Here is a 23,081-nt window from a genome sequence, read left to right as displayed (position 1 = left end):
GTTTCTGCTCCTGTGATCTAGAACTAGGCTCCTGGTGCAGTATCAAGTTATTAAATAATGTTTTTTTTTTCTCTCCTGCCAGCACCTAATAAGTGTGAGTTAAACTGTATTCCCAAGGGAGAAAACTTCTACTACAGGCACAAGGAAGCAGTGGTAGATGGGACTACCTGTGAACCTGGCAAGCGAGATATCTGTGTAGAGGGAGTTTGTCAGGTTAGTCATCTTGATACTTCCTTCATTCGTCATTGGGCCTGGCAGTCTCTCTGTTGTCTCCCTTCGTTACACTTGACCTTTCATAATAGCATCAGGAAAGGTGAATCACTCAGTTTTGAGGTGCTGAGGAGCATGTGGAAAGCATTTCTCTGGCTCTGGACGTGAAATAGTAGATAACAGCTTTGCTGTTTTCTCTGCCTTATCCTGACTTTCCAGGCTCCCTAGATTCAGGCTTTCTCAATAGATCTGTCCAGCATTTGGCCTTTTTTTCCCCCTCTGTCATCACAACTTATTCCTATTAATGCTCCTGTGCTTTAACAGGCTGTTGGCTGTGATAATATGCTGGAATCTGCCAAGAAGGAGGACAAGTGCCTGCAGTGTGGAGGAGATGGCAGCACCTGCTATGGTGTGAAGGGCACTTTTGATGTGGCCAGCCTCCCCAAAGGTACAGATGATCTTAGGTAGTTTGGGCAGGTGAGAAGGAGAGAGTTAAACCAAAAATCAACTGCTACAAGGGCTGGTGGGGACACCTGCTCACATGCTTGTTACAGACATGCTTGGATGTCCACTTGAAATATCTGTACAGTGTGTGGCCTTAGCATCAAAATAGGTACTCTTGGCCTTATCCTGGGAATCACTTCCTTAATCTGCATCCATACTGGAGTACTTGCCATGATGCTGATGTCTTTCTCCATCAGGTGTTATAAATGCACCATAATAACATCACCATACACCACCTTTGTGAGGCTGTCCAGTGTCTTGATAGCCCCACCAGGACATGTACAGGGTTAGAAATTCAAATGCATCTTCTGCATTTGGCCAATTTTGAAAAATTTCAAGATGTCAACCGCACTTGTGGTCACTCCTCTCTATGTTGAACTCCAATATGATTCTTGCAGAAATTCCAAAGATTTCAAAATGTAGAAAGTTTCTACACTTTCTGAGGTGTAAGGGGAATTTTTTACATGTGGACTGATCTGTGGATAATGTAGGGAGAGGTTATTCAGCATACAGTTAAAATGATGTTGGAAATGCTTCATGCTACCATCAAAAACTCATCTAGTTGTTCCAGCACAAATGAAACCATGAGCATCTTTGGCACAGAAGAGTGGCTGTATGGCACCCACAGTCAGATATTGAATAATCCCTTTTTTTTTTTTTTCCAGGTTACAATCAAATCTTTATTATCCCTGTGGGAGCTACAAGCATCCAAATTAAGGAGGTTAAGCCCAGCAGGAACTTCCTAGGTATGATTGATGTCAGAATTTGTGTATCAGTCCATTTGGATTCCAGCCATTATGCTAAAATCTGGTTTTAAGGTATGGGTTTATCTTGAGGGCTTGATATGGCAGAGTAAAAAACTGAATATCAGGATCTGAATATTGAGTATCCTTGCAATGTGAGTGATGCACAGTTCTGGGCTTCACATTTACTTCATCTTCTCTCCTGTGGAAATCTTGCTGTTGGGTGGGGAATAAAAATACCCAAACCACATTGATACTTCCTGCCTGTAACTTAAAAGGAATTTAGCTGAACTAGCCAAATTTGGCTATGAGTTCTACTTGGTGAATGCAAAACCTACCTACTCCTGCCATCTAGAAGTTTGGGGTGGGCTTCTTTTCTCCATAGATTTCTTTGGGGCATTTGTACAGCCTCAAACTCTGGTCATTCTGCAGACGGTGGAAAGGAGGGAGAAAAGGCTGTGCCTAGCTTTCTGGGCAGGGCTGAGGAAATTCCAGTGGAGAAAGCAAATGCTCTTCTGCTTTCTGAGTGTTCCATCACTCAGTGCTTAGGACACATCAGTCTGGTGATGTCTTCCTTTGTGGAGGACTGGATTCAGTACACATATTGCTTTCTGAATAGAGTATCTGATGAACCAGATATTGGCGTAAAGGCAGTGGAGTGTGAATCCCACATCTTAATAGCGGCAGGACAGAGGCTGATATCAGCTGTGCTCCAGCAACTAACAGTGAGAAATGCAGGGGCAGGGCAGAAATATGCTGGAGGCATTTGGCTGTGCAACAAAAAAAGTGCTTGATCTGCAGCAAAGCTGGCAAGAAGCACTGTTTGAATGTGGAGCAGTTTCTGCTAAAAAAGCCATACGGGAAGGACAGCATTGATGGAGGATGATGGTCATCCTCATTTGCTTGTGACACAGTATTGAGTGGAAACAGGAGCCACATTGCAGAGTTCTTATGATCCTTTCTCTGGCATGTGGGTTTGTCCAGCTGTCAAGAACGTGCGAGGGGAGTATTACCTGAACGGGCATTGGACAATTGACTTCAGCCGGGTGCTGCAGGTGGCCAGCACGGTGCTGCACTATGACCGTGGCTCAGAGGGTGATGTGGCCCCAGAGCTCCTCCATGCCCGGGGTCCCACCACAGAACCCCTCGTGATTGAGGTGAGAGGCTGTGCCTTCCCCTGTTGACACTCTGCTCTTTCTGTGCATGGTGGGAATATGCTGGGAAAAACCAGAGATGTGATGGGGCCCCCAGGAATCTTACAAGGCTGTGGGCCTTCAAGCTAGGCTGCAGAAACAGCACTTGTTGTTGCTCTGGTTCTGTTGCCCAGAAATGAGCAGTGCAAGGCTCAATGTTAATTTCCTGCCTATTCCTTTGGGCACTGACTTAAAGGGAGGCAAGGGTCAGCACCAAATGTTGTTTGGGCAAGGACAGGCTCCAGGACACTGCTTGTTATACTGTGCTGTAGGGCAGGAAATGTACTTGCTGTGACAGGAGCAGCTGGATCCTCTAAAGCCAAGAGGGATGAATGTACCCTTCTCTGAAAAATAATGCTCTCTGGAATATGATGGAAGGCAAGGAGAAAATGCAGTGCAGAGAATTAGTGCTTATTAAATGGGAGGGGTGCAAGCCAGCTTGAACCCTCAGATGTGGTGGGGAAATGCTGTGAAGGGGAAAAGTGTCATTTCCCTGATCTCCCATGCTTTTGCAGCTCATCAGCCAAGAGCCAAACACGGGGGTACAGTATGAGTATTACCTGCCCCTGCAAGGACAGGCCTCGGGTTACAGCTGGAGCTACAGTTCCTGGAGCGAGTGCAGCTCCGAATGTGGAGGAGGTAAGGGGAGAGGACCTGATCCTTGGTGGCTGGTGTGGGGTTTATATCCACAACCTGCAGGCAGTGTGACAGTGTGCTGCCCTCTGCAGCAGCTTCCCAGCAGTCTCCTCCTGGAAGGCAGCACAGGGACCTGCAGGATGTTGCTAAGTTTTGTCAAGGGAGGGTCATGCACAGAGTCACAACAGGATTGTGCCCCATGCCTTGTTCTTATTTTCCATTCCCTAGTCCTCAGACTTATTACTAGGACCTGTTAAGAATCTTTACAGATAGTCTTTGTTTTGATTTGCTTCAGGTCTTCACAGTCTTTTCAACCACTTGAGAGGTCCTCTCCAGAGAGACCTGGCCTACATTAGTGAATCACATCATTCTCCTCTGCCACAGCCTGGAAGATTCCCTCTCTCCAAGAGGACTGTCAAATCTTCTGAGGTGTCCCATTATATTCAGTTTACAGATTCCTGTAGGTGCTAAACTTGTCTTTGCCTGGGTGCTCATACCCTGTAGGAAACATGAAGAGTTGCAAGTTTTACTCCTATATCTGGTCCTCACAAGACTGACTTTTTGAGTCTAACAGGATAACAGGAGACCCTCAGTTCTGCTGCATACTGCACACATCTTGCAGGGCTCCTTCATGAGCAACTTACGGGTATGGCACTCCCTTTGTGAGTCTCAATCCATAATATAACAGGAAAATTCCCTTCGGCTACACAGAACCATACTGTCTCCCTTGCTCTCCCAGTAGATTCCTATATTGTGGGAAGGCATAATTTCTCCATATAGTGAGAGACAGAGACCTGCACCTGTCTCTTTTTCAGAACGGCCACAACAGGTGTGGATTCTACACCACTCTAGAAACTTGTCTTGCCAACCCCAGTGCATTGCTAACCTAGTCCTGGGTAGCTTGTGTTGATCAGATACTCTCTTGCTTGTTCCCTAGGTTTCCAATCCCGCTTGGTGTTTTGTACCATAGACAATGAAATTTATCCAGACTATATGTGCAGGAGTAAACCACAGCCAGACAACAACCGGACGTGTGGTCATCAGCCTTGTCCCCAGACAAAACGGTACGATTTCTTTCCTTCTTCTGGCATCTGACTTCTTCCTGAGGTGCTTTTGGAACCAAGAAAAAAGTGACCTCACTTCTGCCCTCCAGCATGGTTCTCTCCAAGGAGGTGCTTCACTTCTGAGAGAAAGCCAAAGACAAAAGATTGGGATGATAATAGAATGCTGAGCATTTTTGTGTGCACAAGGAAAAGACTTAATACATCCTGTGGTCCTTTTATGGACCAATTAAATTTGCCTTCCAAAATAGGATTGTGGAAGACAGTTGTCTAGCCCATGTAGGAGATATGAAACAGATTCTCTGGTTTTTCTACTCTTGCACTGGAGCCTACAGAGTAGGTCTGAGCTGGAGTCATTTTCTGTCATTTCTGCATTCCCAGTGTCTGTTCCCTTAGAAAGGGATGAATCCTGGAGTCTTTTCATTCTCCAGCATTTTCAAACCCCTTCACCCAGCAATTTCCACCTTACCTTCTACAGCTGGCTTCACTTGGCTCTTACTGGGCATGCACAGCTGTAACATGAGCATTAGCTACATGTCTGTGTACCAGTGGAGGCCTCTGAGAGCGCTGGTGTGTGTGAGAGGGCACCTGGGAGCATTTCTGAATACATGTTACCCTGCAGCTACTTGTTTTAAGTTCTTTAAAACCTTTGTTCTGTATATAAAGGACTTCTTACATCTACCTGCCGCAAGCATGGAGTCACAGCGGCGCATGGAGCTCTCAGATGAAGAGGTAAAAAGGAGAAGGAAGTTACAGAAAGCACAGGAAGGCAGCTGCTCTCTTCTGCTCTCCACCTAGTTGTCCACTGAAGTGCGTGGGGGCTTTCCTCTTTGGTGCTGGTGGTAGAAGTGGATGATGCTTTGCTTTTGATGCAGTGAAAATGGTGGTGGAGGGTGCTGGCTGGCAGCTTTGCTTAGGTGGCTGCACGTGCCTCTGGTAACTTGATTCTTAGGGGACTGAGAAGGAGACAATTTATTCATAGCTTCTGGCTGCTTATTCTCATGTTTTCTCTGGAATCAGGGTAAAGAAGTGCTGGAAGGTTTTTATTTATTTTTTTTTAAATTTACTTATGAAGACAAATAAAAGAACATAAATAAAAAGGGAGCATGATTGTTTGGGCAACTGTAACATTGGCCAGCATGGCATAGAGAGTTTCTTTAAAGCTCTTCTTTTTTGACAAGAGTTCTATAGCAGGCAGAAAAGAGCCTGTAAGGTGTGATGAGTACAAGGATGTGACAGATACAATAATGTATGATGAGATATGAGAAGTTAAAAGTATCAAAAGCAAAACAGTTGTCCCCCAGCAAGCTGCTAATAGCTTAGGACTAGCAATTTTAACCCTCTGATGAGGGTCCCAGCCTTACGGTTGAACTTGTCTTACAAAGGAAATTAAACAAGTGTCAGAGCAGTCTGGACTCACAATTGAAGGAAGCTGTAGGTGATCCCATCTGGTAGATACAGCCTTTCCAAATCTGTACATTTGCTCTACAGTAGGCAGAATACAGTACTTGTGAGGGAGTTCTTCCCATTGGAGCTTTTGAAAAAACTTGATGAATAATTTGTTGTAAGCCCTGGAACCACACCATTGTAAATGCCTTCTACTGAATGTATTTGTTCCCTTTCCAAAGGAAACATTTTACAGTGAAGGCCATTCAGTTTTGCATTGACATGTGCATCTTTAGAAATAAAGAAGGGTGCGTCTAGGAGCTGACCATGGCAGACTCTACTGTGGAATCCTGTTAGGATGTGAACGTGGATTGGCTGGCTGCCAATTGGAGAAGGGGTGGCAAGGGCCAGCTAGGGAAGTAGCTGGAATGCTGGGGGAGAAAATATGAACTGCTTTCACTCCTGGCTGGGCCTTAGCTGGTTCAAGGGGACATGGCAGCTGGCAAGCAGATCACCATGATGCTCCCCCTCCACAACCAGTGCCTTTGGACTGCACTGCATGATGTATTGGGCGATGAAACATCATACTGTCCCTGAGGCCAGGCCATGCAAGCTGTACCTCCAGCTACCCAGGTGTCTCTGAGAAGTTGGAGTGGCCATGGGCAGAGGTTTTAGTATCTAGACAAATTGTTTCCCCTTGTTAGCAAGGATGCATAATTTCTGCAGCAGCTTCAGCAACCAAAGACAGGAAAAAATCTATTTACATTTTTGTGGGCTTCTTGTATGTATGCTGCAGTTAGAGAATTTGACTAATGGGAGGAATAAATCAGCTTTCTACTGGCTGTCAATGAAAAGTTAAGCACTTCTGAGAATGTCTGGCATGGTTTGAGGGCAGTGAGGACTTGGCTTGGTTTTACTGTTTCTGATAATGACTGGAGTGTAATGTGTGGATTAGGCTGTTGTGGTAGCTTTTCTTTTAGCTGATCTGGATTGTTTTCTTTGAGCTTTTTCTTTCCTTTTGTTTGATGTTCTATTCCAGGCATGACATTTTTGCAGACATCAGGAGACCAAAATCCATGGAGAGAGATCTTCCCCTTCTGGGACAACTCTGCATTTCCAGAGAAACAAGTGTTTTGTAGCTGGAGAGATGTCTCTGGAGTAGGACTAATGCTCTGCATTGCCAATTAAGCTGGGCACACTTGGTCAAATGGGAACTCGCTTCTGATTCTATTCTGCAAAGAGACATCATTCCTGATTGATTTCTACGGGGATGTGGCACTGACTCCTCTGTGCCTCCAGGCAGTTTGGCTGGGCTTACTATTTTTTGTGCTTGATTCTGTGACCTGCAGGTGGAAAACAGGAGAGTGGGGATCCTGCTCAGCCAGCTGTGGTGGGGGCAGCCAGACTCGCTCCGTGTACTGCGTGGCGTTTGATGGCCAGAGCTCGCAGGGGGTGGTGGATGATGCCGAGTGCATGGCCTTCGCCCAGCAGCCACGCCGCAGCCAGCCCTGCAACGTCTGGCCGTGTGCCACCTGGAGCACAGGGCCCTGGTCTGAGGTCAGTGCCCCAGGGCAGGTAACAGCCTCCTGGCACCTGCTGGAGAAGGATCTGCCAAAGCTTAGGGAGAAAGAGCCAGGCTCCTATTCCAGGACTACAAAAAGCGTGTGCTCCTGGATAGGTGGCATGCAGAGGTGTAGAACTTGTCCCTGCAGCCCTTGGATGCCCTCCTATGAACACATGCCTGTTCCTCAAAACTGTGCACGTCCCTGCATCTCTGCTCTTCTCATTGCATGTTCTCTCTTCTCTGGTCTGCCAATCCTTTCTCCACTGCTGTGTTTTTATCAGACCCACCCTCACACCTGGTACTGGCTTGGTTTCTGAGACAGGCCTGGTGAAGGTGGAGCATCATCAGGAGAGCTTCTGTCCATCAGCTGAGGATGTGCAGTAGCACACCCTCCTCTGTGAAACAGGAGCTCATGGCTTCTGCTTATGCTGGCTATTGCCATGTACTTTGCTGCCTTGCATCACCAGCCCAGGACAGCAATACTCTTGAACCACTGGTGACCTACTGTTTGCCCTGTGTCTGCACAGAGCTTCTCCAGACATTGCCATGTGGTGCATTTTTGATGCTTGGGTGCATTTATATCTGCAGGAGCAGAAACAGTTCAAACTCTGCACTCTCAGTTCAGCCAGACAGGCTTTTAGAAGGCATCTTACATTCCAAGGACTTAGAAAGTAAAGGGAATGTCTACTCAGTCCCTAAATACAAGTGAATTTTCCTCTGTTAGAAGAAGTACACACATGCTTGCAACATTTTGTGGTTGTACTTAGCCTGAGTTGGGCAACAGCACAAAATGTAACTTTTGAGGCATGATCACCTAGACTGGAAAGTCCTTCCACCCCCTCTCCTCCACCCACCTTGTGAGATGCGAGGTGTGACTTCTGGGTTGTGGAATAAGAGCACCATTTGGGGAAGGCACCAGTGGTCATGTTCTTACAAACTGATGCCTGAGTGATTCATTCCAGGGTTCTCAGAAGCAACTGTGTTTTGTGTATTCTCAGAGTTAAAAGGTTACTCTGGTAAATGAATGGCTGAAACTCAGCTGGGAAGCTCATCTGAAGTGATTCAGACTGTCCCCAGGTTAATGCTCTCTGTAAGACACCTTGGTAATTCTATAGAAGTAGGTTGGATTCCAGGAAACACCACTGTGAATTCAAGAAGGCATTGAAAGTGTCACAAACTAATTACTAGCACAGAAGTTGTCACAGCTCCATGCTGTAAAAATAGAGCACAAGGTCTTCAAGCAAAAGATGTGAGCAATACAAGAACCTAACATTATACCTCCCCTGAAACTCTTTACCTTGCATCGATTTTAATCAGATGTGAACAAGTTTCCAGATATTTTCTACCATGTTTAGTTCTCAGTGTATTCTGAAGTCTTGATATTTTTCTTCCTCCTTGATATAATTCATCCTCCACATTTCCTCTGGGGAGAGATCAAGAATTATATGAATAGGCCAAGATAATCCAGTAAGCTCCAGATCTCCCAGACTCTATCTTGTGCTCCCATGCCTTATTGTCTCCTCTACAGCATAAACAGCTACTGTGCTAACTCCCACCCCAGATAATTATTTTAATGATAGCTGGTTGTTTCAGGCAGTCTCAAAATGGTGCCCTGCTCTAATGATAGGGAGCCCAGCCTGGAACTGCAAGAGGAAACCAGGTGCTTCTTTGTAATTGTTGGGCCCCTTTCTGCAGTGCTCAGCCAGCTGTGGGGAAGGAGTGCAGACCCGGACCGTCACCTGCAGGACACAGCAGGGCTCTCAGGCTCAGGACTTCGCTTGTCTAATGGAGCCTAAGCCATCGGCCACCCAGCCCTGCCTTAAGGAGAACTGCATCCAGGAAGTCGGCTGGCACGTTGGAGACTGGGGTCTGGTGAGCACCTCGCTGTCATGGCTCAGAAATTACTGATTGTATTGCTGTGCTCCTCACAAACAAGCTTTGATCCGTGCAGTCTGCACATTGGCGGAGGCTGGGTGCAAGGACTGCTTCGTTACCAGCCCCTTGGCGCACAGTTGTGTTGTAACTGGCACTAGTAATGCTCCAGTTAATCTGATGCCCGCTTTGTGTGCAGCTGCTACAAAAATAAATCCTTCTGAGGGGAGATGATCATTTCAGTGACAGTGGCAAAATGCAGCCAATAAACTGAAACAATCCACTCTTGCTGCTTATTCCCAATTCTTTGCTCTGTTGCTGTGATTGGCAGAACAGCTATCTGGCCAAGAGTGGCTTAGACTTCTAGGCTTCAGGACCGGTCATTGCACTTGGTGATAGGCTTTAAAGTACATTTTGTAATTATTCAGATAAATTGTGCTTCAGATGGATTAATCCTGTCTTTGTGGTAGAAGCCAGACTGTCTTCAACCTGGGAAAAGTGTCAGGGGGTAGAGATAAGGGTAGATCCAATGCATCAGGTAACTTCCAAACATACTTTTTCATTTCTGTGTTATCCAGACCAGCTTATTCTGAGCTAAAATATGTTACGTCAGCTTCTTCATGAGATGTGGGCCAAGTTTTAGTTACAGCTAAAGAAGTTTCATATCTTAATCTGATCTTTCTCCTGACTTTTTGATATCAGAAGGTGTCCTATCTGCCTCTCTGAATTAGAGAGAAATACCCTCCTAATGCTTATAGAGCTTGCCATGAGCCATGTGGGTTGCAGACACCTCATGCTATCCCCTCCTCTGTGCTGCTGCTCCCTTTCATCCACAGCTTCCAGTGAGGTAAACTCCAGTTAGCTGCTTACAAGAAAGCCACTTGTTTGCTTTCCAGTTGTAATTTGTTGTTCTTGAATGCAAACTGACCCGCTCACAGCTGGTGGATCCCCAGAGAACTGAGATGCCTTTATGCCTTCAGGCTGAAATTATTCTCTCCAGCTCCCTGACACACCACTGTGGGTAGCAGCAGCTCATCTGGATGTTACAGGCTGAGTGTGGCACAGAGCCTAATGCTTCAGGGCAGGGTGGAACATCTGGTAAAATTGTTTAAAGTACGGTTTTCTAATTGTTCAGATTATTCCAGCTGAAATATTGTTTGCTTTGTCTTGGTGGAGGAAGCTGTGCTCAGCCTGCAGCTAATCATGCAGCTGTTCCCCACTTCTGTTCTGTGGGGCTTCTGCATTCAGCCTTTGCTGCCTGCTCACTGCCTTGTCTCTGTGCCCAAGTGTTCCAAGAGCTGCAATTCAGGCATCCGGACACGCCAGGTCATCTGTGCTGACGGCGACTCCAAATTCTACAGTTCTGAGACATGCAAAGCCATCCAGCCACAGAAACCAGCCACCCTGGGTAGCTGCAACACACAGCCCTGTTACCTGCCACAGCGTGAGTTGTATTGCTGCACACCCAGCTTTTCCCAACATGCTTTTGCTTAAGAATAGAAATTCCTAGCTCTGCACCAGCTTATGTTCTCAGCTTTTTGCTTGTCTCCATCCTGTGAGTTTGCAAGGCTATGTGCACAAAGCATCTTCAGAGTCCCAGTACCTGTGCTGTTAGAAATACATGAAACAGGCAAATCTTTTGGCTTTGGCTTTCTCTTGGAAAGCCAAATATATATATATTTATGCAACAACATTGGTGTGTGTCCATTTTGAATCCAGTACTCTATGATGGCTCATCCAGTGCATGCTGGAGACTGATCCCAGAACTCCCAGTCCAGAAGGATGGTAACTTGGGCAGTCTCAGTTGCTTAAAAACTGTAGCCAACCCTCATCCCTCTGTGGACTGCCTCTAAAGGAGTCACAACTCTTCAGAACGTTTTGCTTCTCTACTGTGTCTGTTCTCCATGTCAGAGCTGCAATGCTGACCTTTGTCTGCCTGCCCATTGTAGGTTGCATGTCCTGACAATCCAGTCGAATCCAAATGCTGCTCAGCAGCTATTCCACAAGAGGAACAGGAACATTTTCATCAACTTTTGTCTCCTGCTGACTGTTGGATGTATTTGTAGTTATTAGGGCTGGACTAACTGCACTCCTTTTGTGTGTGTCTCTCTTTGCAGAGGTCCCCAGTATGCAGGACACTATGGGATATGATGTCACTCGCCAGTCCTTGCTGATGCGTTACAACCCAAGCAGCCCTGCACCAGGTTTGGAAGAATTTTTTTAATTTGGGGTTTAATGATGGGGTACTTGGAATAGAATATGGTAAGGAGAGGGAGCGTTCTTTTCTTCATTTCTCTCATTTTTTTCATGGGCTCCTAGAAAGTCAAGGAGCCAGGGACACAATGTAGATTCTTTTACACCAACAGTAAGCAATGTTGGAATCTATCCATGCAGAAGACTCTGTACAGTGTATGGATCCCAGGTTCTGCCAGCATGGCTTAAGTGCTGGCTGGAAGAAATGATGCCCAAAGCAGATCACAGGAACAAGAGATGATGTGAAGGACCACAGCAATGTGACAGGTGGTTTCTCAGGGGACAGCAGAAAGAATGGTCAAGGCAATGAGCAAAGTACCTCAGCTAGATCAGGAAGGGAGGGCCAGAAGACCCCCCCTAGATGTGATGCAGAAAATCCTGACAGGTAGCCTTGGGCAGGTTAAAGAGAGCAGAGAGGAGAAAAGCTGACCAGATTTTCATGCTCACCTGCATACTTTAAGGAGTTCTCTCCTTAGATTCTGATGATGGAAGGATGCTCCCTGGGAACACCATGATCCATAGTACCTCAGAGAATCAGCACATTCCATCTACCAAAGACCACGGCATCAACTTGTTCCCTGTCCGCTGGGAGCCCCAGTCTCGCTCGGCAGGTTCCCATCGGCTCAGCTTCTCTCAGGACACCCCTGCAGGGACTGCCTCCCAGGACTGCCACCAGAGCCCATATGGCTGCTGTCCAGATGGGCACACTCCGGCATGGGGCCCTCTGGGGAGAGGCTGCCCTTCCAGCACCTGCCACCAAAACAGGTAGTTGGAAGTAGATAGGCCTGAGCAGGGAGGCATTGCCTTTCCTGGGAGCTTCCTGAATCTTGTAGCACGTGCCTGTTGACAGGACAGGTCAGGTATTACTGCAGCCCTTCTGTCTGTAGGTATGGCTGCTGCCCTGATGGAGTATCACCTGCCCAGGGTCCAAACAACATTGGATGCCCACAATATTACCGAGACATTCAAATGAGACAAAATTACCCCACTGCGACCACTCCAGCAGTAAGTACAAAAGCTCTCTGCATTTTAGGAGCTGATCAAATACAAAGATTCAGATTTGACCCTGCTGACTCACATTGTGGATTCTGTTGGGCTTCATCTCTACCAGAAATGCTGAGGAACCAATACTTCAGGCATGGCATCAAGCCCTTTGGCTCACCTTGCTCCTGTTGAGTCTGGAGCACCCACCTGCGATCCTCTACCAGCAGGGTACAGAGCAGGTGGTGGGGAGATGTCTGAGAAGTAGAAAGCCATCCTATGTAGAGCTGATTGAATAATCCTGAGTAATCAAATTTCTACTGGTCAGAAAATTGCTATCCTAGTTTCTAGGAAAAAACCAGGGAAAACATGGCTTCTATTAATTGCTTTTGTTTGTCAACTCTGCAGATTAATTCAAGGTGGGGAGGTGATCCCTCCCATAGGTTGGGGTGCTTGTTGGTGGCAGCAATAAAAACTGGCCTGCTGCCAGGCTGCTTAGGTGTGCCTTGCAGAGAAGTGCAGTCCCGGCTCCATGGCTGCCAGCCAAGTTTCCCACCCCTTCCCGGGACAAAAGCCTCCAGGAGGCAAACAAACAAACAGTGGTGCCTCTAGCAGCTGGCCATGTGCAGCTGACAGCTTGCACACAGTGCCTTCCTTGCATGCACTGCTGTCCTCGTGTGTGAGGATAACTCTTGGCTTTCCATTTCTGTCTCGAAGGCAAGCCAAGCCTTGTCCCAGCAGCACCCCTCGGGTGAGTGCCGCGGCTCCATGTACGGCTGCTGTTTTGACAACGTCGCCTCAGCCTCGGGTCCTCGTGGGGAAGGATGTCTCCATAGGCCCAACTACCGTAAGTGATGCTTTGGCTCATTGGTTTAGAAGCACAAAAAGAGTTCAGTAGCTTATATAAGTTTCCTGTGTAGAGGCTCTGCTCTCTGTAAAATGTAGTAAATACTCACTCTGAAGAGAACTTCTACCTGGTGGTTGGAAGGAGTGGAAAGAAGCTTGGAGGGAGTGTAGAAAAGCAGCCTGAGGATTCAGCTCTGCCAGCTGCCACAGAAATTCTTGTCCTCTGCTGATAGTTGGACAGAAGTGTGTTTGTGTGATCTATGTCAGTCTGTAGGACTACTTAGGAATTGTTTGTCACTGAGAAGATGCTGATGCAGCCTAGAGTGCTCTGAATGAATAACCCAGGTTTAGGAGGAGTAGAGATCTCCTGAGGAATCAGGACACTGCTCTGCCTTCAGACAGCCTGTGGGCAAGGGAGGAATGAGAGCTACATGGGGAAGGAGGGGTTGCTCAGGGCTGTCTGGATGTCCTCAGCCAGCAAAGTTCAATCCAGTGCCTGCTGTGCTATGAGGACACGAGGGAAAAAGCATCTCTGCTCCTTTAGTGCCCAGCTGTACCCTCTGCAGGCACGTTGCTGCTGCAGTGCCTTGCCCTACTGCTGCAGCACAGAGATTGCTTGGTGGCTGTCCCTGTGGTGCAGCCTTGGGGAAGGGGAAAGCTCTCTGGATCCTCTCACCTGAGCCACAGCTTGATAAAGTACCTTGCAGCTGGAGCCCTGCATGCAGTGTTTGTCAGCATGTGGCTGTGATCCCCGTGGCTCTGGGTTTGTAGACACCTTGGGCCATGCTCCTCTTTATATCAGTGTGCAGGGGTACTCTGTAATGCATGAGTCTTCTTCACAGCTGGGTCTAAGCCACTTGCTTTGTGGGCTGGAAATGTGCCAATGGCAGCCATGTGTCCCTTGCAGAGAGGAAGCCCCAGAGCCTGCTTTGCAGCTGCGTAATTCTCCAAGGCAGGCTGTAAAGCATCTGTCTAGTATCTAGATTCAGAAATGTCTCCAAGGATAGATCAGAGGCAAAACTGAGGCAAAAAGAAACACGTGAGCAGTTTCTCAGTTTCAAAGCACAGCTGGGTAGGACATCCAGGTATCCTACCTTCCCACCTGCCCTCTGCCCACAGGGCCATCAGATAAATCATCTCAGTAAGTGGCTTGAAGCCCCTGGACTCCAGTGCTTTGTGACCCTCACATCTCCCTCTGTTCCACTCTTTTTGGTAGCATACCCTGTCACGTGCCTGCTGCCCAGTGCCCACGGCCCCTGCACCAACTGGACTACTCGCTGGTACTTTGTGGGAGTTGTTGGCAAGTGCAACAGGTTTTGGTATGGCGGCTGTCATGGCAACAGGAACAGCTTTTCCTCGGAGGAGGAGTGCATGAGAGTGTGCCACAGCTCTGTGGAGGTCAGTCATCTGGAGCTCCAGCCCTCTCCTGGCACAGGAGCCCTGCAACGCCAGCAGACTGTCTCCAATTCTCATACAGGACGTGCTCAGGGTCAGCAGCAATCACACACAAGAGAGACTGCAAGTCACAGCCAAGAAGGAAGAACCTATGGGGCTTCACTCCCCACACAAGACAGCCACAGGCAGGACAGCTGGAGGAGGGATGTGCTGCCAGAGGCCTTGCCAAGGACTGGTGTGCTGGAGAGCCAGCGCTGGGACACCCAGCGAAGCAGACTGGACAGCCTGGGCCAGCTGCGCTCCTGGGACACAGCCGTGCCTGGGCCCTTGGGCAAGCAGAGCAGCAGTGGCCAGCAGGTGCTGCCCCGGGAAGACAAGCAGTGGCATGAAGCTTTTGGAACAGATGTTTCCGTGACAGAGGGATTTGGGCACCAGGAGTCTGCAGACTTGTTCCCAGCACAGGCTCTGCACAGGTGATGATTTCCACCCATCCCTCTCCTCTGTTCTGCCAGCTCATTGTGAAGTTTTCTCTGGAGTGAAAACGTTGCCCCAGCTGGGACCAGCTAACTGGGAATACCATGTGATGGATTAGCTACACATGTGGCCCCTTGGTGTTATTCAGGCTCTGGCATTACCTGTGGTCTCTTTCTCACACACTCCCTGGTCTCTGACAGCACTGAAGTATGGTCTGTGAAAAGACTGCAGAATCCTGGAGTCTCTGTCTGGGAGGCCTTCTTACATTGTAAATGAAAATCCATAGGAGTTTTTCTTGTTCTGACCAACAAATTTAGCTGACTCTCTGACTTCAGAGCCTTTATTTCAGCACTGCCTGGAGCAGCAGTGGGTTGTTCTGGGGAAGACTTTTAAGATGTAGATTTTGGGTCGAGATCCAGACAGTGTTACCATGGATTGTGTAAAGCTAGATCTAAACATGTCTGCACTGGATCTGTGTCTGTCTGCTGAGCTGAACCTTGTTCCTTCAGAAGAGAGGGGTCACAGGGCTTTCTTCCAGGAGATATTGTAGCATTCAGTCTGTCCACAACAGTCTTTGCTGTATAGGACAGGGCTCCACATGTTGCCCAGTGCATCAGCTCAAAGCTGAATGGACAGCTGGTCCTGCCTTGCCTCATGGTTGTAACTCATCAAGAGTCTCATGAGAGGACATAGAGGTGAGGAGGGCAGCAGAAGTGCCAATGGAATCACTTTTTCTTTCAGAACAATCCTGGAGGAAGCCAAGCCCTCTCTTGTGACAGCAGTTGTGGGACAAAACATCCAGCTGGTCTGCAAGACAGGCATGTCCCCACTCTCCAGAGTGGAGTGGATGAAGAACAGCCGACCGGTGTCCTCTGACAGGTGAGCTCAGCTCCCTTCATTGTAGAGCAGATGGGCTCCTTGCTGGGCAGAGTGCCAAATTTTCAGTCCAAAAAGGACTGTCATGGTTTCACCCCAGCTGGCAACTCAGTCCCATAGAGCTGCTCACTCACCCCTGATGGGATGGGAGAGTCAGAAGGGTAAAACTGAGAAAATTCATGGACCGAGATAAAGAAAGTTTAAAAGATAAAACAAAAGCCGTGGGTGCAAGCAAAGCCAAACAAGGAATTCATTCATCACTTCCCACAGGCAGGCAGGTGTTCAGCTGTCTCCAGAAGAGCGGGGCCCCATCACACACAACAGTGACTTGGGAAGACAAACGCCATCACTCTGGACTGCCCCCCGCTCCTCCTCCTTTCCCCAGCTTTACATGCTGAGCATGATGCCATATGGTATGGAATATCCCTGTGGTCTGTCAGGGTCAGCTGTCCCAGCTGTGTCCCCTCCCAGCTTCTTGTGCACCCGCCGCCCACTGGCAGGTGGGGTGAGAAGCAGAAAAGGCCCTGACTTGGTGTAAACACTTCTCAGCAGTAGTGAAAACATCAACAGTTTTCAGCACAAATCCAAAACACAGCCACATACCAGCTACTGTGAAGAAAATTAACACTATAGCAGCCACAGCCAGCACACTTTTAAAAAAAATAAAATAAAGAAGCCCCCATATTCATCTAAGTGCATGAACTGTCCACCTGCTCTGTGCATAGCAGAAACAGGTACAGTCTGCACCAATTATGAGGTGCTGGCTAGAGTTATGAGGCAGAGCAAGTGCTGTCCCATAACACTGGTGGAAGGCACTGGTGGAAGCTGATGTGGATAGTGATAGAGAAAAATACTGCTTTGCTTGGGGCAGTAGCTGTGGGTAAAACTTGTAGCCTAATAATCCAGAGTTCCTCTGGCTGGAAATCTCTGGCACAATTTTTTTTAAACTACTTTTAAACCTGTTTAAACCTGTTTTTCCTGGGAAGTCTGTTTCCAACAAGAGTCTGGAGCCAGTCAGTCCCTTTGTGTTACCAAAATCACAATTAAAAGCCCAGTTATGCTTTTCTGTTTGCAGTTGACTGCTGGGACCCAAGCTCCCCCCTGGAAGGGCAGTTTGCCTACTTATGAGAACAGGTTACTGAAAGCAGTTCCCTATTTTCCATCTCAGTTTTTCCTCTCTGTTCCCGACCTCCTTTCTGCTGCAGTTATTCCCCCTGCCTGTGACCCGTGTGTGGTCAGCAGGGTTTTGTGTTTTCTGAGCCAGGGAGGGCAGTACACGGGGCAGGTTTGGGTACCAGCAGGGCTGCTGGGGAGGCCAGGCTGAGCCAGTGCTCCCCACATGTGTTGCAGGCACACCTACCAGTCCGACAGCTCCCTGGTCATCAGCCACGTCGAGCCCGAGGACGCCGGCACCTACACATGCCGCACATCCCACGGCAGGGCGGAGAGCCGGCAGATTGAGCTGCAGATCACAGGGGAGTCATCCTCTGCTCAGGACCGGAGAGGTAACTCAGGGCTCCTCATTAATGGTTACTGACCACAGGCTCAATAAAGCCAGCTGCAGGAGCAAACTTCCTCTGCTGCCTAGAGGGAGTGTGGAGGCAGCAGGGCCTCTTTGGGTGTCACCCCATGATAATACCTTAGTCCTAAAATACTTTCTCTCCTCCAGTACCACCCAGTAAGTGGAATTGTGGCTTGCCTCTAACCTGCCCCGTTTCTAGCACAGCAAACATGTCGTCCTCCCTGAGAGCCATCAGCTGCCTCCTGATCCAAAACATAACTGCTGGTGCATTTATGTTTTGTCTTTTGCCTAAACAGGTCCTGCTTGGTAACAAATAATTCCCTGTTCTCAAAAATGCGCCTTATTTCAGAAACAAAACAAAACAAAAAATTAAAGACTAATCTCAAAAGATGGGCCAGAAAGGCACCCTGTAGTCTTCAATCTCTGAAGTGTGCTTTGTCACAGCACTGGTACATGAGGCAGAAGGCATTGTGGCCTAAGGGATGTTGCAACATGTTCACTGACAGAGGGGAAAAAGGAGTCTAAAATTGCTTGCCTGCAGGTCTGTGACTCTCATTAGCAGACAGTGCAGGTTTGCTGCACTAGTCAGCCAGAAGGCAGATGGCTGAAGGGCTCTTTGGCTCCAGTTCAGCAAGCTCTCCCAAGCTCACAGAAACCCTATGCAAGAGGTCACAGTAAGAAGTGTCCTTTTATTCACATATGGCATTTTGTTTTGAATAGAGTACCAGAGCACTGCTCTGGCAGAGGGTGAGAGAGGCCGGGTCCTTCACAGGGCGAATCAGCAGCACCGAGGGTTATCCAGAGGCAGGCAGCTTGAGCAGGCAGCCGGCTCCTCGGTGCGTCAGCAGCTCACATACAGGTAGGTTCACCTACAGCAACAGTTTGTCCACTGTGCCCAGCTGATGAACCATATGGCATCTCTTCATGTAGAAAAGCCAAAGATTGGAAAGGTCCTGGGTCAGCTGTTCCAGGGCACGGTTGGAAAGCAAGCAGTACTGAACTGCTGACAACACGAACGGGAAAAGATCCCAGTTGCAAGCTGTCTTCTGTACTCCCCGAGGGTCTCTTGAAAGAAGAATACTCTGAGCAAAGATGCATAGGGAAGCTGGCAGCAAAAGAGCTGGGTTCAAACAAAAGAAGTCTCGAGGCAGCATCCTTAGCTGTTCATGTTAGTGCAGGCAGAAAGAGAAACCTGTTCTGAAAAAAAGCAAAGCAAATAGGAGCTGCTTAACTAGCACAAAATAGACATATGTATATTGAAAGAAATTTCAGTTCCTTCAATCTCCACTAATTAATTTTAAATATTTTGTGAATATGTTTGACACAAAACTGTCTCCTCATGTAATGGCATATTTTTTAGCTTCTTGCATGTTTTTTTATTACTTCTAGGCCCCACAGAAATAAAGGGGGAAAAATTATTTTTGCCTTAAATGCAGAGTGTTGTGATTCCAGATTAAATAGGACCATGATCTGATCTCTCTCTTTTTTTTGCGTTTACAACCTAAAACCCAGCCAATTTGCTGAACTCTGCAGCAATCTCCTTAGCTGCTTCTGCCTAAAAGCAGTAATAAGTGATTCACTGAATTAAGAACATTGAGTTAAGGCTCTTTGGTTTTATTTTTTGAGATCAAGAATTCAGGTCATAGAATGGGGGTAGGGTAGATGACGTTTTATTTAGCTGTGGGAACATCATGGTTTCGTTCCCGTCTAAGACAGTGTTCTGCTGTAGTTACAAGAGAGCAAAGAACATGAGGAGACGAGTGTTGTGAGGACATGACCTCATCTTTTCTGCTGCATGAAGTGGATGGCCAACTCCTTGACCTTGTGTGCAGTCAGGTGACTGCAATGGGCTCTTCACACCCTAAAAAGGCTCATTTTTGTGTGCCAGATAAGCACCTAAGGGGAAGCTTGCTCTGTGGCCTGTTTAGGACTTTGTACTGTTTGCCATGTGTTCACGTTGTTAATGCTCTCTCAGCTGTTATCCAGAGGGTTGCTATAAGAACCAATTTTTCTGTGTGTAAATTAAGCTGGTTGACAGGAGTGCTGCACCAAGCTGTACTTGAGCTGGAGCAGGATTTTATAGGGGCTACTCTTTTCTGAATGTTGGGAATGAATGTTGGTAATGGCGAGTATCAGAGCTCTCATGGGAGTACAGAGACCTCCCTTTGCCATGAGAGGCAAAAAATAAGGCCTGTGATTGATAAAGCCTCGTGCTGAAGGTCAAGTGCTGAGCAAGGAAGTTTCTGCATCTTTTGCTGTGCTTGTGAACTTTGCAGGTTGAAAATGGATAAGAGCGAGCCCACAGTAGTGGAGGCCAATGTTGGGGAGAGAGTCAGACTGCCCTGCACAGTGGAAGCATCACCAGCTCTCACCATTGAGTGGCAGAAAGATGGGCAACCCCTCTCCTCTCCCAGGTGAGCTCCCAGGTGGCTCCAGCCATTCATGAGAAGAGCCTTCTCCTTGCTTTTCCTTCCCTGTCATAGCTGTTTGCTATGCAGCTTTAGGCTGTCCTGGTTCCTCCATCAGGGCCAGGCCCTAGTGCTGCCCTGCCCTGTCCTCCCTCCCTCACAGACAGAAGTTTAAATGTTGAACCCTTGAGGGAACAGCTGTTGACACAGGGCATACAAGTGAGCTAGGGCTCAAATTTATTCAGCTACGAGGTTAGCAGAAAAAGAACACATGGCTAGCAAATCTGCCAAAAACCAGCTGGTCAGTGAGCAAGGGCAGAGATTCACAACAGTGAGAGAGCAGGGCATCTGCAGTGAACTTCCACAGCTACTGGTGCTGCTCTCCCCTCTCTCTGCTCCCAGAAATCTGCTCTAGCAGCTAGTTTTTCCAGATTCTTACAGCATCAGTGCTGGGATTTGAGGACTGAGGGTTGCATTACAACCCCTGCAGCATTTGAGCTGCTAAACTTTTGCTCAGTGGTACTACAAAGCTGTGCAGGAGGCCCAGCTTCATCTGTGCTGGCTGGAGTCCCACTGTGACCCAAGCCCAGGCTGAGGGACATTCTGGCTTTGTTCCCCAGGCACAGGCAGCAGTCGGACGGGGCCCTGGTGATCAGCCGGGTCAGCTCTGAGGACATCGGCTTCTTCACCTGCATCGCCTCCAACGGACGTGACCGCGACCAGCGCCAGGTCCTGCTCCGGCCTCTAGGTACTGGGTGGGTGGAAGCACACACGGCTCCTGTGCACAGCACTGGGAGACAGCGAGGGCTGTGCAGGGCCAGCGTGGGTTCCTTTGCTGGCTGTGCCTCTTTGCTTCACACCTAGAACTTAACAGACATCCTGAGGGCAAGGGAAGAACGAGTTGTTTTACTCAGTGGTCATCTGCATGTGTCTAGTACTTCATGGTGCTCCAGGCTGCTGGGAAAAGGGATTGATAGCACAGTAAGAGTGACTCTCAGGGTCTTGCTTCTGGGACACTGGTGTGGAATGAGTATAAGAACAAGAGAAACTAAGGAGATGGTTCTTCTGTGTAAGTGACATGCATGTCTCCAGCTGGAGGAAAAAGCTCTGTTACTTGTCCTTTCTTGGGCCAAAGTCCAAGGAAATCCACATTCCCCACAGCAGCAATGGCACAGCCTCAGATATGCTGTTTCAAGGCCCAGGAGCTTGTAGCTCGTCATGGGATGTGTTGGACTTTTCCCATGAGGAAATGTTCCTCCTCCCAGGGGGATCATGGCATTGTCTCCCTGCTAGTGATGATTTCCCTTGTGGTCTAGGAGAGCTGAGGATCACTGGTCTTCTGCCAAGCATCACAGTACCTGAGGGAGGGACTGCTCAGCTTCATTGTACAGTGACTGGCAACAATGTGAATATAAGGTGGTCAAGGTGAGCAAAAATGAGATGGAACTTCCCTTTCCTTCTCTTCCCAAACCTCATCATTTACCCTCCAAATACTAATGCAGCTCTGCCAGGTATGGCAGAGACCACAGTTATCAGCCCCACCTAGTATCACCTACCCTTTCTTAAAACAACATGGATGTTACCCAAAAATCCTGGGCAAGATCCCTGTGGGGTGTGGGGGCGTCATCAAGTTCAAGTTCCAGCCAAATAAAGAGGAAATCAGACATTAAACTAAGATTTCATGGTGTTCAGAAAGGCTCTGTGCTAGAAAACTAGTGACATGAAAATAACAAGAACTAAATGAGTAACCAGAGGAAAAGCTTTAGCTGCTTTTTAAAAAACCCTCTCTACCTAATCATGACAGACATTTTAGGCCCTCTCTCCCAGCTTCCTGTTGCAACAGTTCTCTCCATTCACTGTCAAGTGGGAGCAAAGGAGATTTAGAAGTGTTTTAAAGTGAAAAGCTGTGGCCTTTTTATCTTGATAGTTTACCAGGAACCTCTGAATTTGTGCAAGTGTTTAGTGAGGGTTGTTTTTCCTGTTTGAAAATAATCAGTTCTGCTTTGGAACCTTCTTACAAACTATCCAGAGAGATAGACTGGTAAGTGTTGAAATTCCAAGGGTCAGGACTGAAGTGGGCCATCTCACACACAGAGCTTTTTGTCCATACCTGGCATTTGAGCTAGAAAAATGATGCATGTTTCAGAGTTGGAATTAAACCCTTTTCAGTGAAACAAATTTCATTTTGTTGGTAACTAGGAGTTCATAATTCAGGCAGTTTTCCTGCTGGGCACAGATTACTCCAGCAAGAGCTGAACAGACACAATCTTGCTGGTTTTTTTAAACAAACTTTTAAAGGGAGAGGAAAGAGGGTGCATTGTTCACCACCCCATATGCTCATCAAGCAATATGTGATGCTTTCAATGCCAGCCAAACAAGTACTGCCAGACCACAACCTGGAGACAGGGAAAGGCACATTGGATTTTCTCTTAGCTTCTCAAACCTCAAGAATGTGTGCTAGCAGAAAGGGCAATGTCTTTGCACACAGCACACAGACACAGCTACCTCCCACGCAGTCACTGGGCAACAGATGCAGACTCGTTCAGGCTCATGTTACCAGCCAATTGTAGGGCCAGGTTGTGCAAAAGATTTCTTCTTTCCTGCTGAACTTGTAAAAATTCACCCCTTTCACAGAACATCATTTTCCGAAGAGCACAGAGAGCTCCTTTGGGGGAGCACCCACGGGGGGGAATAGTGAAACATTTTGTTTTTCCCCACAGGAATGGAGTTCCCATGCGGGGGGATGGCCACCACATCCACTTGTCTCAGGATGGAAGCCTGACTATAAGCAACGTCCGAGAGGCTGACGAGGGATCCTACACATGCAGCGCCTACAGCAGCAGCAGCTCTGTCAGTGCCAGCTCGGAGGTGAAGGTGCTGAGGAGCCGGCCTAGCAGTGAGTACAGCCCAGCCTTCCTTCTTCTCCCAGCACAGTGCCTGGCCCCTGGCCACTAGCACACCCATTGTGTGCACCAGTCCAGCACCCGCCTCGGGCTTTGGGGAGCCTCAGGAGCCCTGCTTTCCATGGACAGAAAAGCAGGAAACACCCCCTGACCAGGGCACTGGGAGCCTAATTAACTTCCTGAGGCCCAAATGCCATAGTTGGTTGAGCAAATAGTTGGTTGCATGATTGGTGGTTGAACTTTGGATACCATCC

General features: G+C 48.0%; 1 protein-coding gene and 1 long non-coding RNA gene across 4 annotated transcripts in view; one reads left to right on the top strand and one right to left on the bottom strand.

Annotated features, from left to right (window-relative positions):
* The window catches only part of PAPLN (papilin, proteoglycan like sulfated glycoprotein), a 49,563-nt gene that overhangs the window by 22,762 nt on the left and 3,720 nt on the right, over positions 1-23,081 (top strand). The window contains exons 6-27 of one of the 3 annotated variants that reach the window (XM_086891832.1): positions 83-213; positions 535-658; positions 1,380-1,460; positions 2,442-2,614; positions 3,166-3,289; positions 4,224-4,350; positions 5,014-5,079; positions 7,083-7,290; positions 8,993-9,169; positions 10,457-10,613; positions 11,287-11,373; positions 11,884-12,187; positions 12,310-12,427; positions 13,121-13,250; positions 14,466-15,117; positions 15,860-15,997; positions 17,345-17,499; positions 18,237-18,375; positions 19,793-19,930; positions 20,545-20,672; positions 21,241-21,349; positions 22,645-22,820. In XM_086891832.1, the coding sequence (XP_086747958.1) occupies positions 83-213; positions 535-658; positions 1,380-1,460; positions 2,442-2,614; positions 3,166-3,289; positions 4,224-4,350; positions 5,014-5,079; positions 7,083-7,290; positions 8,993-9,169; positions 10,457-10,613; positions 11,287-11,373; positions 11,884-12,187; positions 12,310-12,427; positions 13,121-13,250; positions 14,466-15,117; positions 15,860-15,997; positions 17,345-17,499; positions 18,237-18,375; positions 19,793-19,930; positions 20,545-20,672; positions 21,241-21,349; positions 22,645-22,820 (3,642 nt within the window). The remainder of the gene's footprint in view (positions 1-82; positions 214-534; positions 659-1,379; positions 1,461-2,441; positions 2,615-3,165; positions 3,290-4,223; positions 4,351-5,013; positions 5,080-7,082; positions 7,291-8,992; positions 9,170-10,456; positions 10,614-11,286; positions 11,374-11,883; positions 12,188-12,309; positions 12,428-13,120; positions 13,251-14,465; positions 15,118-15,859; positions 15,998-17,344; positions 17,500-18,236; positions 18,376-19,792; positions 19,931-20,544; positions 20,673-21,240; positions 21,350-22,644; positions 22,821-23,081) is intronic. The other 2 variants (XM_086891834.1, XM_086891835.1) reach the window with 2 other exon arrangements.
* LOC147652580 (uncharacterized) lies at positions 18,186-20,803 on the bottom strand. The gene is made up of 2 exons (XR_015287665.1): positions 20,614-20,803; positions 18,186-18,713 (listed from the first exon to the last, which is right to left on the bottom strand). It is a non-coding gene; the product is annotated as an uncharacterized LOC147652580 (long non-coding RNA).

Source organism: Cyanistes caeruleus, chromosome 6 (genome assembly GCF_971803275.1).
Source record: "Cyanistes caeruleus chromosome 6, bCyaCae1.hap1.1, whole genome shotgun sequence".
Lineage (NCBI taxonomy): Eukaryota > Metazoa > Chordata > Aves > Passeriformes > Paridae > Cyanistes > Cyanistes caeruleus.
The sequence above is the reverse complement of the archived record's forward strand: the minus strand, read 5'-3'. Positions and strand labels throughout refer to the sequence as shown.